Here is a 17,424-nt window from a genome sequence, read left to right as displayed (position 1 = left end):
TGAGTTTGACACCTCTGTTCTAGATGGATATCCTTTTCATGCATACCTTACAGAGCCATTTGAACTCGTGTTTTTACAGCAAAAAGTTATTAGAAGTGGTTTAGTTTTAGTGTGTAAACATTAGATTACCAATTAGGTGAAACCCAGACCACGGACTAGTTTGACACTTGAACTTTCATGTTTCACATTCACAGTAAATGGCTATAAAGTAAGAAAATTGTCAAAACCATGACAGAAACGGTGTCATTTTACTGCGTTGGGAGGTTTAGCTGGCAACATGAGATGTGCAGATGGCTTTGCCTGCTGTGGCAACATAAGTGGCCACATAAGTGTTTCTTTGACAGTAAATGGGGAAAGGCTGAGAAAATGTGTTAATGGATTTGTTCATATATCAGCTTTCAGTTTTAAACATGTTAAGACTGATAATTACAACTTACCTTTTGTATAAGTTACGCCCAGGGAAGAATGGGCTTTTAATGGCCGATCCACCATAAAGCCTGAACAGACCCACCACCACTAGGTGTTCCAAGTTTAATTGTGTCAGAAAAACATGAGCCGAGTTTTCCAGTGCAAACTTTTGGGAGGTGTCACACACACACACACACACACACACACACACACACACACACACACACACACACACACACACGCACACACATGAAGTATTTGCTCTGTTTGAGATAGTGGCTGCCTTTGAATCAAGTTTAGCAAACACATAACCCTTTTCTATCGCGGTACGTCTTAGTTTCCTCCCTTACAAGTCCTTGATGTGTGGTGCTTTAAAGTGTTGAGTTAGCCCTGGAGGGAGAAAACATCAAACCAGGTATCTTTTCTGATTCCAACTATTTTCCACACTGGCCGGACAATTTATTAGCTATATCGATGCCAACCTGCTCTCAAAAATACTCAGGGTAAATAAATAAAATGAACACAAACACTTTTAATGAGCAGAAAAAAAACACATTGATGAAACAGAAAATTGTAAAAAGCACATCAAATATTTGGCTGCACTGAGGTCTCACTTAGCGCATACAGAGTACAGACACTAAACACATGTCTTAAAGTCTAAAGACACACTAACTACACAAAGCAGGCTTTACAACGGTTCTTATAAAACACACCACAAAGCATTTATTTCATGATTGTTACAAAATACAACAAACTAGATTCTCATTAGGCAAAGTGATTTTTTTTTAGTTGTATAATACAGAAATAGGACTGAGAATATGTTCAGAATATATACATTCTCACCTAATCACAAAGGCCACTTACTGTTATGTGTGAGGAATGTGCAGCTGTACAGGTAGCAGGGGATATTGTAATGCTACTTGTAATCTTGCCGACACCTTTGACATGACAGCCACTGGCGAGCACTTGAGTCCTTTGCTCATGTCGGAGATAGTATGGCCCAACAGGCTGCGGGATGCTGTGGGTAATACCTGTCAGGGACTGGATGTATGGACTCCCCAGATGAATATGGATCTTGCTATCCTCTGTGGCGATGATACCTGGACTTGTATCTGTGCTGTTGGACCTCTGATGTTGCCAGCTGTTCTGCCGCTCCGGTGTCTTGCAGTAGGCTTGACTTGCAGCTTCCATCGGCTCTGGAGAACAGGTCCGGACTGTTACGATCTGGATTGGAGAGTTGCTCTGGTCGGGTGTCGCAGACCGTGATGAATTTGGACTTAACATCCGTGAGATGGGTGTACCGTCAAGTGGGGAGATGGTGCGGTCAGGGCTTGAAGGTGGGGTGTTACAACTCACTGCAGACAGAGATGTGTTCTGAATGATGGTTATTCTCTGTTTAGGCGAGGCTCCGCTTGTTGGAATGAGCGCTGTGCTGGTGTAGGACGTAGCTGCGTCTCCAGTGGGGCTGCTGATCTCCAGTGTGGCTGTGTTGAGTATATGATGGGGTGTTACTTTGATGTGCAAGGGCTGCCCTGGTGTGTGCGTTAACATCATCACCTCTCCGCTTGGCGGCATATCTACTCCGTCGGCAGAGGGGCTGCTGTATGGGCTTACGTTATTATTCGCACTGTTCAAGCTGTTAAGGCTGTTGACGAGAGACCTTCTTCTATTCATGACTTCAGTGTTGTGGTTTGGGTCCTCATTCTCGCTTCCTTCATCCTGTTTCTCGCTGTAGTCAGATGTCAGGCTATCAGTCTGAACCTCTTTGGTGTTCTGGCAAAGGTCAGGAAAGAGTTGTCTGTTTGAACCAGGTGTAAGATTCTTGATCTGCCTATGCCGGTCTATCTCACTGTTCAGTTCCTTCATCTCTCTGGCCAGCTCTCTGTTACTGGCTTCCTGCTGGCTCAGTTTCCTCTGCAGTGTGGAGTGGTCGGTCTGAACCCTGCAGATGGACTCGTCTGTTCCCATCAGCTTCTGAAGTTTGTCTTTCAGGGTATCCACCTCTCTGCCTAATAATCTTGACTTAACCTGCTCCTTCTGAAGACGACAAAGGAGAAGGTGCTCCTGGTTGACCTCCTGCTTTTCGGCCTGCTCATACCTGGAGAGCTCCCTCTTTGCCAGCTCTAGCTCTTCAGTCAGAGCCTGGGACAGCTTCTGTTCATCCTTGAACCTCGCTTTCAGGCCGGCAAAGTCCTCCTCCACCTTTATTAACTCTTCTTCCATCATCTCCTTGTCTTGTAGTCTCTTTTGCAGCATTTCTAGCTCCCGGGTCAATTCTTTGACTTTGTTGTCGTCTGTTTGGCAGTGGTGGTTAGCGTTGTTTGGAATTGAGCTGTGTGTGTACTTCTCCTCTTTTTCTTTTCTATTTTCCAAGAGCTGTAACTTTCTCTTCATTATGATTATTTTGTTTTGTTGCACTATGTTCCTTTCCTCCTCTGTTTTGAGTCTGTCTTGGAGCTCGTGTCTTTCCTCCACCATACCCTTAACCCTGTCCTCTAACTCTGCCTTGGATCTCAGTGCCTGCTGCTTCTCTTCTCTCAGTCTCTCTGTCATTGATGTCAAATTGCTTTGCTCATTCTTGTTGCCCTCCTTTCTGTTGAGTTGTTCCTCCGCCTGTCTGAGCTTCTCTGCCATGGTCTTTCTGTCCTCCACCAGAGCTACGGTCAGAGTCCTGAGCTTTGCCAGGTCCTGTCGAATCACCGCCTCGCTCTTTCCCATCTGGCCTTCAACTCCCTCTAGCTCTCTCACTCTAACTTTCAGTGTGTCGAGCTCACCAGACAGCATCTTTCTATCCTCTCTCTCTCGCTCCAAGCTTCCCTTCAGAATACTGCAGTCTTGTCTGCTCTTGCCTAAAGCCTCCTCTACCCTGTCCAGTTCAGTGATTCTGCCATTGAGCTTATCCACCTCAACTTTCAAACTGCGGCAGTGGCTGGCCTCCCTCGCTAGTCTGCGGTCCAGCTCTCGACACTGGTCCCACATACGTATCAGCTCCTCGTCCTTTCCCTCCATTTCCACGACCCTTCTCCTCAGCAGCTCGACCTCGGACAGCAGGCTCGGGGCTGTCATGGTGCTCTGTCTTTGGTTGGGGATGGATACTTGATTTTGTCGCAGGGATTTCAGCTCCTCCTTCTTTGCTCTGGGGTGAGCGGCACTAACCTCCCGCTGGATGTGATCAGTGATGGCGGTCAGTTCTTTGACCCGATGCCTCTGCTCCTCCAGCAGCTCGCTCAGACACTGTTGCTCGCTTACAACCAGCAGTGCAAAAGCCTTCAGTGAGATCAGCTCGCCCTTTAGATTGGACACATCTCTTTCACTTTTCGTGTCCTTTATCTCCTGGTATTCTCTCTCCTTCACAACCAGGATCTTGAGTCTGTAGAGGAAAAACAAAAGACGCTGATGTGAGTGGCCTGGTTGAAATGTGTAATTGATACTTAATTCAGCCTCCAAGGACACTTCGTAGTATTTAAACTTAACCTCATGACCACCACTTTTAAACACAAATAGTTTCCTAAGTGGTGCATTTCCAGCATCATTTTTTAAGAGAATTTAAATTACTCAACACAATAATCCAAACATCTACAGGAGCTAGTAATACTTTCCTTTCTCCCTTCTACATCTGGTCTGTGTTTGTTCCTACCTGTAAATCCTAGATATATCCATGTAACTGTTATTTTGCACTTCTCTCCAGGCAGCGTGCGGTCTGTAGGTTGTTTAGACTATCACAGCAGATGGTCCCTTGGCAGGGAGTGTTGGTTAATTAAGAAGTTCATCTACCCTTGAGTACCCTCAACGCTGCATCCAATCACCCTCCTTCTGTGCACCTCCAATGCTACCCCCATTTCCCGCAAGGAAAGGCCGGAATTCCCCCTTGTTTCATAAGTAATTACATACTGGCTACATTTACTAAGTGCTGTCACTCCTCACATTTCCCCAGATGCATACCAGTCCTGCACAAATTCATTTCATACACACTGTAAAAAAAATTATCATGTGTTATTGCAATCGCGTTACACTTCAAAGTGATCTCATTCGAGTAGCTTTTGACTTTCTGGAATTAATCTCACACAAGTATGTTTGTACTGTTGGCTGATAGTGTTGTGTGGACAAACAATATGCAGTGGCGACATTTAGAGAAGTGTACCTACTTCGATGCATTTATTCCTCTGCCCATTTTTGAAAGAATTCCCAGATACTTTAACTTTTATGAAACATTTGATAAGTAGGATTTATGGAGAGTTTTGTAAATAAATATTAATTCTTCAAGTTTTTGGGGTAGCTTATATTAGGTCAAACATGAGACTGCACGTAGTCTTCGAGTGAACAGCATTTTTTGAATGTAATTTTAGAAACTGTAATGTTGCCATTAAGGCGCACATCACCGAATGCTATAATGAGTATGTGTGAGTTAAATTGACAAAGATCTTGAAATATATATGGTATATTTCTGTTATACTTAGATCAATAGCTACACAAACTTGCATTGAGATTTGTTTGTAACGGTCTAACTCTTAGTCGTGATTATAGCGTTGTCAAACAAATACTTTGAAATATCAACAAATTACAAACGGTGATACATGTAAATGAATATGTAGAGTTTCAGTGACATCTTTAGTTTAGACTTTTAACTTCAGTTTTTCTGATAGCAACCGGCCTTGTAAGATGTTCTATCTATCAGATCTAAACAGAACAGGACAGTTCTCACATAGCCCGCAACTCATCTTACAGTTTAAAAGTTCGCAAATGATAACGTTTCTAAATGTACTTTCTAAATCTTTTCCACTGTTAACAAGTCCTTTCACTGTTCCTACCTGTACTTTGCCGTCAGTCTCTGTCCTTTTAAAATCCTTAGAGAATAAATCGTCTCGACTCTTTCACCTCTCCCTTTCCCGGAGATCCGAGTGATGTGGACATTCCATCCGGAAAACCAAACATTATGAGAAGTGCTCTGCACACTGAGTCTCACTCGCAGTCAGTGGCGCCCATTACATCATCAGCAAGTCCTTATATGGGACTGAACAGGCTCTACTGCTGTGTGTGTGTGTGTGTCCTTGTGTGTGTTTTTACTGGAGTCAAGCCCATTCCAGATGAGGTCATTGTGTAGCCATGCCAAAGAAGCTAATGGGAAGGACAGAATGTGTTTGTGTATGTGTGAGTGTGCGAAGAAAACTAAAGCTTCAATCACAATTTAAACTCGAGAGGCCAACGCTCTCAGTTTGCACGATAAGCCTTGCAAAGATGTTAATACATGCTGCAAAAGTCCTATGTTCTACGAACTGTAGCTCATGCATACTCTAGTGTGTGTGTGGTGTTCCCGTGTGTTTTAAGAAGAGAGGCATGTTTTGTGAGTTGTAGCTGCTTTGCCTGGGGCTTGATAACCTGACTGTGAGATGACATCAGTTCATAGGCCCTCAATTACATCCATATGTCTCTCTTTCTTTCTCTCTCCTCCCCACGCCACCTCTCTATCCTTCTTTATGTCATTCTCTTCTTAACCTTAGCTTATTGCTAGAAGTTATGAATTGCAATTTAGTCTTTGTAGTTTTCTATTTATACCACGTCCTTGCTATCATCAATTTCTTCTGCGTTCTCTTATGGTATTACTCAAATCAAATGTATGAGCTCAGTGGAGCAGGGAGGGATGACGGATTATACTCTCATTATTCTCGCTGCTTGTCTCGTCCATCACGACCAGAGTGACAAAACTCATAATGGCATAATAAATGATATTGTATCTCGCTACTTGATGGCACCACCAGCGCTGCAGGAAAATAAACATATAGGTCTGTGTGTGACGCACTTTCCCCTCTGGGAGCACTTACTCGCACCATGGCTCCTCGTTCCAGCTTTCACTGGGAAATATACCTCTGATGGAATTTCTTTCTGTCAAGCAAACCATCTAGTTCCCAATTAAAGGAGAGCTATTTCCCCTGTGTCACGTCATCATCACACAAAAATGTGCCAAACAGCCAAAAAGACACACTTAAACTTCATTTAGACATTTATGTTCTCAAGCATTTTTACACCAGGCATGGAAATCTAGAGATTGCTCGTATATATTCAAAGAAAGCAAAGAAAGGTTGTGCAACAGTGCCTAACCTCTGTGGAGAAGAAAGACGGGCCACAGTTTACAAATGTGCAAACAATGTCTCCATGGTAATTGAAAGTTTCTGTCAACAGTGGATTCAGCAGCCCTGTGCTAACAAAACACATGTCATAGAAGAAGAAACGTTTCTAAGCCTTTAAAACATTAAGATACTCAGTCATCTCTTATCACATCGCAGGATCAGGTTTCACTTTCACACATTTGTTTTTATTGCAACGCACTTAATCAGTTTGTTAAGCCAACAAAGAAGTGAAATGTAGAGAGAAGCTCTAGCATCCATCCAAATCAACTGTTGGAGTCTCCGATGGGAATCCCGGGCCTCGAGTTACTGACCACAGCAGTGACTTGTGTTAATGATGAAAAGCCTGTATGGTTCCCCATGTTGGCATCCTCTTAAACCCTATTATTGATTCATTACAAATGTGAGTGCCGGTTTTAAAGGGGACCTGTCATGCAAAATGCGCTTTTTGATGTCTCTTATACATCAACATGTGTCCCCGGTGTGTCAGGGAACTCACGCAGCGTCAGAAAATAAAACCCTCTCTCTTTTCCTCCGTACCCAAATCTCTAAAAACGGGGCTACAACGGAGCTGATACAGATTTGTGTCCGATATGACGTAATATCCGAAATGTGGACCCACGGCCCAATCAGAAACGTTGCTCTCAGAAACAATGCCCGACTGTTTTGGACGTAATGTGGTCGGTGCATGTTTACATTAGCATCGCTAACACTCAGAGCTAACCTGTACTGCACAGAGCATGTGTGTGAAGAAGCAGGAAATAAAAAGTAGGGGTGCACCGAATGGGAAATTCTTGGCCGAAACCGATACCGAAAATAGGAAACAGTTGGCCGAAAACCGAATGCCGAAAGGCCGAAAATGATTAATAGAAATATATATATATAAAATGTATACATTTTTTACCAATGTTGTTCAGCTACCTGATTATGGAAATAGACATGATTATGGCAAAACTTAACTTAAATAATAATCACTATTATGGGTCCATAAAACATTTATTCAGCACTTTGAATGCATACAGTACATTTATATATGTCATGTATTATTGCTAAAAAACATTATATCGCAGTCTTAGTGTCGCCAACTCGTTTCTAATATGCAAAGACATCAAATGCGTCTATGATGTATTTTCGATCAGACGAGATCTCTCTCCCCCGTCTGTGTGCGAGGGGGCGGGGCAGTTTACACACACGCAGCTGCTACATGCAGCGGAGCACACTGCGGAGATGGCGGAGAGAACGCGCTCCGAGGTGTGGTTAAACTTTACCCGTCTCGATGTGGAGAATACTTGTTACCATAAGTGCAATAAGAGTTTAGCATGTAAGCACGAGCAATTTGTCTAAACATTTAGCAAAAGTGCACCGCATGCAGACGGAGGAATGCACCGGGTTCGACCGTCTTTCTAGCAGCTCTGTAGCCCCATCCACGAGTAACGTTTCCACGTCAGGTGTTATGTATGCTAGCAGCAACACACGGAGTTAACTACATGATACAAACATGGGTTAATGATTAGAGGAAACTGAGTTATTTAGTTTGTTAAAATTTCAGCTATTTTGTTTACAGTCTGTCATCAGATTATTTAATACGATTTGTTAAAGGCTCAGGGCAATCTCGATGACAAAGGTCAATGTCCCCCCCCCCCCCCCCCCCCTGTGAGCCAGCCGCGAGCATGGTCGCCGCGTCTTTATTACGTCATCACAACAACACGTTAGGTTACCAACGTAAGCCTGTTCTGACATTCGGTGATATTTTTTCGGTGCTAAAACCCTTTCGGCCGAAAGCCGAAAGGGCCTTTTTAACCATTTTCGGCCGATAATTTTCGGTGGCCGAATATTCGGTGCATCCCTGATAAAAAGGAACTCACCTTGTGGTATAACCGGCAAGAGAGAAAGCCTTTGAGCTCCATACTGTTTCAGAAAGAATCCTTGATAATCCATGATATGGCGTTTCATCACGGCAGAATGTGCCGGTAGCATCTCCCGCATGAGCTCAGCCCCCTCCTATTTTTTTATCAATTATTATTTTGTAAAGCTTTATACCCCAAATCAGCACTTTTGAAACAGGAAGTTAAATAGAGGGATATGAGGCATGGCTAGAATGGGTGATCCGTTTGGTATTTTGAGCAAAACACTTCATAGACATGTTTTTTATATATCTGAGACCTATGCTATTGCCTAAAAATAGCATGATAGGTGCACTTTAAAGTCAGAAGAATGTCATCTTTACTTGTTTGTTGATTGTACTGATGAAAACTTGATTTTGAATACACCAGAAGTTATAGAGGAGATAAGACAATGGTACGGTTAATACATCAACCTGCTTGATAACCTTGACACTAATGACTTTATTATTTGTAAGAAAAAGATCTCGGTAAGATGAGATATTCCTCTGTGGAATGTGAAGGAGAAATCCTCCTCATTTCTTGAAATTCCTTCCAACAGACCAACTCCTAAACCAGAGTTCACGAGGTCCTGTTTTGCTTCGAGGAGGGGTTGGCATCCGCAGCGCTTCTCCTCAATTACAAGCACGATCAGATCCCTCTTAGGCTTTTCCAAGAAAACCCTAAAACATTGCCTCTTATATGAAAAGTGCACTTTGGCTGCTGTTGTATTAGCTCCTTTTTCATCCAGCGGAGTAATTTGGGGATATTGAGTTTTTTCAGTCGGTGCTTTTGAACAAATCCTCCAGTTGTACTTAACATAATGCCGTATAGGGTCATAGAAAAGGCATATTGAAAGAGAAGCAGCTGCTCATGCAGTTTTTCCTGGCTTTTGTCTCCTAATTTATCAGTATGTTTAATACAATTGAATGACTGACTAAACTGACCTCATCTTTTTGGTACAACTAATAACAGCTTGCGCTCAGAACAGCGGTTCTGCTCTGAAGTGATGCACTGCCAAACTCCTATGGTAATTGATACACTTATTCTTCCGACACATTATTGGCTGAGGCTGCAGATGGTGGATGTGTGCTGAGTGTGAGGGATGGACAGAACAGCTGTCGGTTTCCGCTCCGGCACAGTCGAGTTTACTTTGTCCTTTTCCTTTGAGCACAATTTATTAAAAGTTTCCTCCACCACATCTCACCAAGCCAGATTGTTTTTTCATCGACTGCTTGTTAGCCATGCTCGTGTTCACATCGCACAGCGTTAAGGATCCTCATCGCACAGTAATCACATCGCAGGGTGTGTGATGTCAAGGCAGAAAAAGACACGTTATGTAACAACTTTTTTGCTGCCTGATACAAAAGGAAACCTTGCACTTTTCCGTGACTAATGGACACAACAAGCGAGGTATCTGATGTAGCATAAGTGACTTGATATCGGGGCCTTGAAACACATTAAGTAAAAGAAAACTCCAGGTTTGATCTCATCTCAAAACAAATGACTCTTTGTAATATGACACGAGAGAAACAGGGGGGTTTGTCACATGACAATAGGTGTTCAACCTTAAAAGTTAGTCCCCCTTTTAAGATTTTGTTTTTGTTTCAAATGTTGGGGCTAACCAGAGCCCCTTCATTCTCAGAGGTTGAAGCATTTATGCACCAACAATAAACTGCCCAGATAAATGACTGCTGACTTCGTACAGCCTCACAGAGCAGCTAGCATGGCTGGAGACTCTAAGTCTTTTAAAGGGGACCTATCATGCAAAATGCACTTTTTGATGTCTTTTATACATAAAGATGTGTCCCCGGTGCGTCCGGGAACTCACGCAGCGTCTGAAAATAAAACCCTTTCTCTTTTCCTCCGTACCCACATCTTTTAAAAACAGTGGTACAACGAGCGGATACAGATTTGCTGCCGATATTACCCAATTTCGGATGGTGGACCCACAGAGAGTTGCTATCAGAAACAATGCCGGACGTGTTTTGGACGTAATCTCGTCTTTGTTTACATTAGCAAGCCTCGCTAACACTCAGGGCTAACCTGTACTGTGTAGAGCACATGTGTTTTTAAAAAGCAGGAAATAAAAAAAAAAGGAACTCACCTTGTGGTAAACCCGCAAGAGAAAAATAATTTGAGCTCCATACTGTTTCAGAAATAATCCTTGATGTGGTTTAGAACAGGATGGCGTTTTATCACAGCAGAATGTAACTTTATCTCCGGTAGAATCTTGATCAGGCATTAGCTCCGCCTCCTCTTTTTTGTTCTTCAAGCTAAGGACCCAACATCTGCGTTTCTCTAACAGGGCTGGAATAGAGGGATATGAGGGATGTCTAAAATGCAGGATTTGTTTGTATTTTGAGAAAAACACATCATAGACATGTTTTTATATATTTGTATATATCTGAGACCTGAGATATGCCTAAAAATAGCATGTTAGGAGACCTTTAAGAAATGTTTTCTAGATCATCCACCTTTCTCTCCCTTCATTTGTACATACTTACTGATGATGCATTGGTGAGAAGGCCACATCAGTTGGGGAGTTGAAACGTGGTTTGTGGGTGTAGGGTAATGCATGTGAAGAGTTTGTGATTCAGAGCTGAAGTGAACAGATGAGAGCAGGGATGTCTTTGGTGTGTTGAACATGTGTGTGTGGTTAATGTTGAGATGCTGTCTGCCCAGTGACAGACTATAGGAAACACACACAGACTGAGAGCATGTTCTGATAGCTGAGGTTAGAACAACCAGATTGCTGCATTGTGATGTGCAGATGTAATCATCCTTTGACACGCAACCGGGATCATACTATGGCAAAAAAGTGATGATATGCCGTGACTGGAATTGACCATATAGTTCACTGCTGAAACGGTTCATCTGCTGTGCACATGGCACCTTGTGGAACTACTTTTGTAGGGAAATGAAAAAGAGAGGGGTGCTGGTTTTAAGCCTGGCAGAGTGGCTCAGAGCATACGCTTTGAAAAGAAACGGGGAGGGAGATTGCAATATAGTTGAAGAGGATTTGAAGTAGAAGTGGAAACTCTTTCAGTTAAATATTTAGGCTACTGCAGCACAGGATGGAGAGGCAGATGAAAGGGACAGGCTGTATCACCATGTGCCTTGTGTTGTTTACCCTGTAGATATATGCGAGCATTGACTCAATCGTTTTCATGCCAAGCTCAGAAAAGCTGAAGCGCAATTGGGAATATAAACAATTTTTCGAGAGTCCCCTACAACACAGATAAATATACACAGGCAATGGAGCAATGCTGCGTGGGATGATTGTGAATGTGCAATGAGGAATAGGTTATTTATTGTATTTTAAGTACAGTCACAAACTAAAACCTGTTGATACAAGCCACCGACCAACCATGGCAATTTTAAATTATGTGATGAAGTCAATTGTGGGTTTTTTTTTTTTGGTCTTAAAAGGAATTCATAAAGGAGGGCAAACCTGAGGTTAAAATCCTCTGCGTTCAAACAGTCAGGAATGTATGAGCCACACAGGGTTCACACTGCACCACAGACATGCTGTCTACTCGTGTATTAATCATCATTAGGCCAACATGAACCACAAAGCTTGTATGTGTCCATGTTTAGGGCTTCCACATTGCATTTGAATAGACAGAATTCTAATAAACTTGATCACTCTACTGGCATGGCTATTTTTAGTCTTTAATTGTGTGTGTGCCTGCGGTGGATCAGTAAACGTTTTCGCTTTGGCGCACACATGCAGACAACTAGTCTCCTCCCAAGGCTGCGAGCCCAGTGCGGGTCCGGTCTCTACTTGGTTAGATTACAGAGTGGACTCTGGCGGTACATGAGCCGAGGCAACCCGGGACATCAACACAACAGCCCTGACGCGGACCTCAAATTGCATACTCTAGGAGAGCCAGTGACCACCTCCATGTTAGACCTAGTGTGTACCCATAGGCCACATCTAAATGTGCTCTCTATTTCTGAAGGGAATCTTCGTAGCCACAAGCAATACCATTTACTCGGATCAGAAGTAGGCTTCATCCTGTGCTGTGTGGTATTGTTGAATTGGGCAGAAGGGTGCCAATTAAGACTAAACAAGTAATTGCATGTGAGTGCATGTTTGTCTGTTTACAAGAGAGAGCGAACAGAGCCAGACTGGCCGCAAGGTCCGACCAAGGCCAGGATGCAATGGACTGTGTCTGAGTGTAGTAACTCAAAGTACTGTCTTGAGGTCACATACATTGGGGATGGTAGCAGCTCCCTCGCTCAGCCATGAAGAGCTTTACAGACCAACATAGACTAACATAATGTATGCCTGTACAAGTGCACATCAAGGGCTCAGATCTGGCTTGTTCCAGTGTGCTGAAATACTTTAATCCATTAGCCTCTTCTACCCTCGCTGTAAATCCTCATCTCTTTTACATTGTGAGGGATTCTGGATAGCATGTTTCCATAAGTCTACCGGCAAAGCAGTCTACCAACTGGGAAATATCAACCTTATCTCTGCTTATTCATTCATCTTAATCTCTACATAGTAGTTTTGGTGTACCAACCTCTCTCTGTCCTCCTCCAGTAGAGTGGTCAGGCCGGTGCTCTTATGGGTGAAATCCCTGCGGCTCCTCTTTTGCTCCTCAAGCCTGTGTAAGGCGTCTCTGTGAGAGCGGGACACCTCCAGGAGCTGCTCCTGCATCCGTTCAGAGGAGCGCTTCTGGGCCTTCACCAAGTTGTTGAGCTGAGAAAAATGGGGAAAACAACACGGAGGAGAAGGTCATAGTATCTTACACAGCGAAAAGTTGCGCAGTGTAATGGGCGAGTGCCTCAATTGTGTTTAAATGTGTTGCCATTACCGTAAAACCTGAATCAGAATACCTTTATTAGTCCCACAGAGGGGACATTTACCAATAGAACAAAATGTAACGTTAAAAATAGAGTAAAACCAACTTTTTAAGGAATAATTTAACCAAAGCTACAATTGGATGCATTTTCCCATTCAGATGTAAGATTAAGGATTTAATTGTACACACTACTACAATTGAATTGCAACAATGTACAACATCTGCAGAGCTTCCTGTAAAAAGTTGTTGTTCTAAATCATAAAACTTCACTCACTTGAAAAATTACTTTTTTATCACAGATTTATAAACATTGCAGAAGACTAGATCCAACGCAAGTAACACCTGTAGAGCAGAATAACAAATGTGTGCAATGATGCATCCGTAATAGATGCTCTTTTGTCTGACAGTAATGCATTCCCCTCATTTAATGTGTTCACCCGCTCCATATGGTGTCTAGTTTGCTGCTGTAGGTACCTCAGCCCTTGTTTCTTTGTACACATCCTGCAGGGTCCACAGGGAGTCTCTCTGCAGGGCACGAAGCACCTTCTCCGGTCTGCTGGAACCATATTGGGCCCCCAGTAGAGCTGAATCTGTCTTCTCTGATTTCAACACAGCGATTACCTCATCTCTGGCCTACAGGGACAAACATTGCAGTTACTGGCTTTGATTTCAGTGTCTTGGGAAACTGCAGTCTGCACAGTTTATGTGACTGTTCATGAGCTAGATGCAGCTACAGAATGAATGTGTATGTTGGGATATTAACAAATCATATACCTGTAGTTCTCCCTCCAGAATACTCAACAGAAACAATAAGTCATCACGGGACAGGTCTTCTTTTTTGTGTCTGGCCTCCAACCTCTCTCTCTCGTCTCGCTTATTGGCCCTCTGCACAGTGATTTTAGGGGTCTGCATTGGTTGGAATGGAGACTCTGAGTTGTGTTTCTTTAAATCATTTTGATTCCAAGAAACCATTTTGCCACTTTTACCAAGTGGGTGCATGACTTTTGAGTCTACCTAGGAGAAAATGGAGAAAGAGCGTAGATCAAAGGAGGCAGCTTAACAAGAACACAGAGTAATGTGTGCTTCCGATCAAAAGAGGTTAAACAAGGTCATACACCGTGTCATTACAGTACAAGTGGTTATTGTATGTCTTTAATAAGTGACCGGCTGATGCAGATTATATAACTAATCCAAAGTCAGAAGGCTTCTTGTCATCACAGTTAGTGTTACTGAAACGGAGAGGCCTGGCATTACTTTGTGTGAGGCTTATGTCATCTCATATTCTTACTCTTAGTACATTCACAGCAATCACTGTTAGCTTGGCGGACAAAAGCGCTGAACGTTGCCAGAAAGTAGGTCCATGATTACTGACCACATGAGAGCAAGGGATGTGTGTTATTGAAGCAAATCATATCAGCGAAACTGCGATAGCTGGCCAGCTTCCTCTGAGTTGGTGTTCTCATCCCATATTTAGAGAAAGAAAGAAAGGAACCAAGCAGGTTCATATTAGCGCAAGATGATGTAATCCCTCTGCCTCTTAAGTCCAAGCTCTCACAGTGGCTGGGAACGCCTTTTATTCCCTAGTCGTTGATCAAGTTTCTAAAGGCCATTGTTGGAAAACTCAACAAATTGCAACATAATTGTGAAAAGCAATTAGGTCAAGTATAAGAAATGTCTTAAGAGGTATGACATTTCACTGCAGTTGTTTTAAGACTTTTATTGAGACCACCTCAGACCTTTTATGGGTGTTTATAGAAATAGTGGCATTGCTTTCCTGTTTAGTAACAGCATTTCTTTCTCTCCCCTCTCTTTATTTGACTCAGCCATCCCTTCTCTTACACAAGCACATAAACACAGACAGACGGCATCTTCTTGTTGTCAACATGGTGTAAGAGCAGCCTTGAGCCTTTCTTAACAAGATCAACACTGGTATAAAAGGGACAAACATTTTGAAAGTAAAAACACATCCAAGTCCTTTAGCTTGTTCAAACTGTAGCCAACACCGTCCCTCCAATCCTTGTGAGAGTGTTGTTTACTTAATAGATGGTGTCTGCATAGAAGTGTTTTCACTCGGCCTCTATGTGGAAAGAAAGAGTGACGATCTCAGCCTCCCTCCCTTCCTCTTGATACCCTCTCGGTATCAATCAGGAAGACGGATGAAGTTGTCTTAGCTGTCCCTGCGTTCCTTTATTCGACTTCTTTCCAGAGAGAGGAAGGGGTGATACTGAGGCTCTTAACAGCCTGAGGAGTAGGTCACTTTTAAACTATCAAAACTGAGTACTTTCAACATGCGGCATCAATCCCTAATGATATAATGTACTGCCTTCACTCAAAATTAGTATATATTTAATTCATTTGGCATTCTTTTTCATGAGGCTCGGATCCTAAGAAAGAAAACGGTTGACGGTTTAGATAAAAGATAACCAGCTTCAGTCAGCCCTAATAGGTTAAGTGCCGGGTTGGTACAAGACATGACGACATGTATGGAGGTTATGTGAGCTAATTATCTATGGCGTGTATTCTCTGTGGTGGCCCGGGGCATGTTTTCTTTGGATAGGAGTGTGTGAGTGTGTATATCTTTTTCTTTTGTCTGATGGTTCTGTTAATGTGTGCAGTCAAGCTAAGACATGTGCCTCTGTGTCCTTGCTCTTGGCCTGATGGTGTCTCCTCACAATGCTCACACACACGAGCACACACACAGATGGCATTAGTCAGACTATGTTCTTCTTTAGCGTCTAGACAAGCACATACACACACACACACACACACTCCCACACAATGCCAGGCATGTGACGTTGTACCTCCAAACTTAAGTTATGTTTCAGATCCAGAGTCTGTCTTAATAATGGTTGCCAGCGTTGTCCCAGCGAGGGACGTCCACTGGCAGGCAGGTTGGCAGCCGCACATGTGGCCGGCCATCTCTGTTTATTTATCTGAACACTTCCCAGGGCAGCATGCCTGCATCCCTCCTGCCTGCCCCCGTCTAACTCAAAAAGGCACCGGCTGCTCTCGGAAACATCTATTAACTCTTCCATTGCAGTCTCTCAAAATGAAACAGGGCCACCTTTGAAATGTCCCACCACTTTTGTGACATTTCAAAGCAGCTCTTTACCCAGCTGTTAACCCAAATTAGGGTCCATCAGCTTTATGCAGCTATCACAAAAGCGCTAAGTTGACACGTTTTTTTACATTTTGTTTGCCGCTTGGGGGCCTCAAACTACTTTCCAAAAACCCGGGACACAAAAATGTCTGCTTGACATTGACCAAACTGACTATACCATGGCAAAACCCACACTAATGTTTGACAATCATGATGACTATAGATATGTTAAACAGAAATGAGGAGTTATGGGCATTCCCTGCAGTCAACATGTAGCAATGTCCTTGGGCAAGTTGCTTAAATTGCTCCTGTAGGCATGTTAGTGGTATTGAAGTAAATTGCTTTGGATTCAGCTAAATAAAATGTGATTTGAGGAATATGGATTTGGAAGAATGTCTAGCAATCAATCCTACAGTGGTTTTATTCTACTAAACATTCAAAACAGTATGATACAAGGGAGAGGAAAGGGAGAGAGGAGCACAATATATATTTCCCATAAGTATGTATCCCCCTGTCGGAGCAAACATCCTGCTTGCCCAGGTCATTAAAATCTGAAAACCTCTGCTGTAGCCTTTCATTTCCCTTGAACAGCTCATATCCACCTTGTATCCACCTGTCATGAGAGGCTGGCTCAGTCTATGCCCTGGAGTTGTCTTTGGCTCCCAGTTTCCAGGGTCAAGTTGGCACATCACTCTGTAACACTCTGTATGTCTGATGTATGCTTTGGCACGCGAGCAGTACTGCAGGCATGGCTGGTAAGAGCGCTGTAACGGATAAATGATACACTTAGCGAGCCAGCTAGAGAGTGCAGGAGACGTTAAACAGCCTATACAGTTCTTTTGTCACCTAAAAATGTCACTGTTGAACTTTATGATTATGTGTGGGGTTGGGCTGCACATATTGCTAAATGCTCGAAACACTGATGGGTTTAGCATAAAGACGAGAGGCATTACATCACTATATTAACAACATTCACTCACTACTACTAACTCTTTTTTTATAGTCGGGGAGTTTAATGTGGTTTGTTGTGTTCGTCCCTAATTCTTATGATAAAATAAATTAGGTTTTACCATGATTCTTTCGTTCTTCTATCAAAGGTC

The 17,424-nt window shown here is 43.0% G+C and overlaps 2 protein-coding genes across 2 annotated transcripts in view; one reads left to right on the top strand and one right to left on the bottom strand.

The window, feature by feature from the left end:
• Positions 1-17,424, top strand: part of cmss1 (cms1 ribosomal small subunit homolog) — a 35,689-nt gene that overhangs the window by 3,486 nt on the left and 14,779 nt on the right. The gene's annotated exons all lie outside the window — the stretch shown is intronic.
• Positions 921-5,371, bottom strand: LOC117544588 (filamin A-interacting protein 1-like). The gene is made up of 2 exons (XM_034213774.1): positions 5,217-5,371; positions 921-3,778 (listed from the first exon to the last, which is right to left on the bottom strand). The coding sequence occupies exon 2, from the start codon at positions 3,472-3,474 to the stop codon at positions 1,252-1,254; it is 2,223 nt and encodes a 740-aa protein (XP_034069665.1). The 5' UTR covers positions 3,475-3,778; positions 5,217-5,371; the 3' UTR covers positions 921-1,251.

The sequence above is a fragment of the Gymnodraco acuticeps genome, unplaced genomic scaffold (assembly GCF_902827175.1).
Source record: "Gymnodraco acuticeps unplaced genomic scaffold, fGymAcu1.1, whole genome shotgun sequence".
Taxonomy (NCBI): domain Eukaryota; kingdom Metazoa; phylum Chordata; class Actinopteri; order Perciformes; family Bathydraconidae; genus Gymnodraco; species Gymnodraco acuticeps.
Note: the sequence above shows the minus strand (reverse complement) of the source record. Positions and strands in the feature narration are given on the sequence as shown.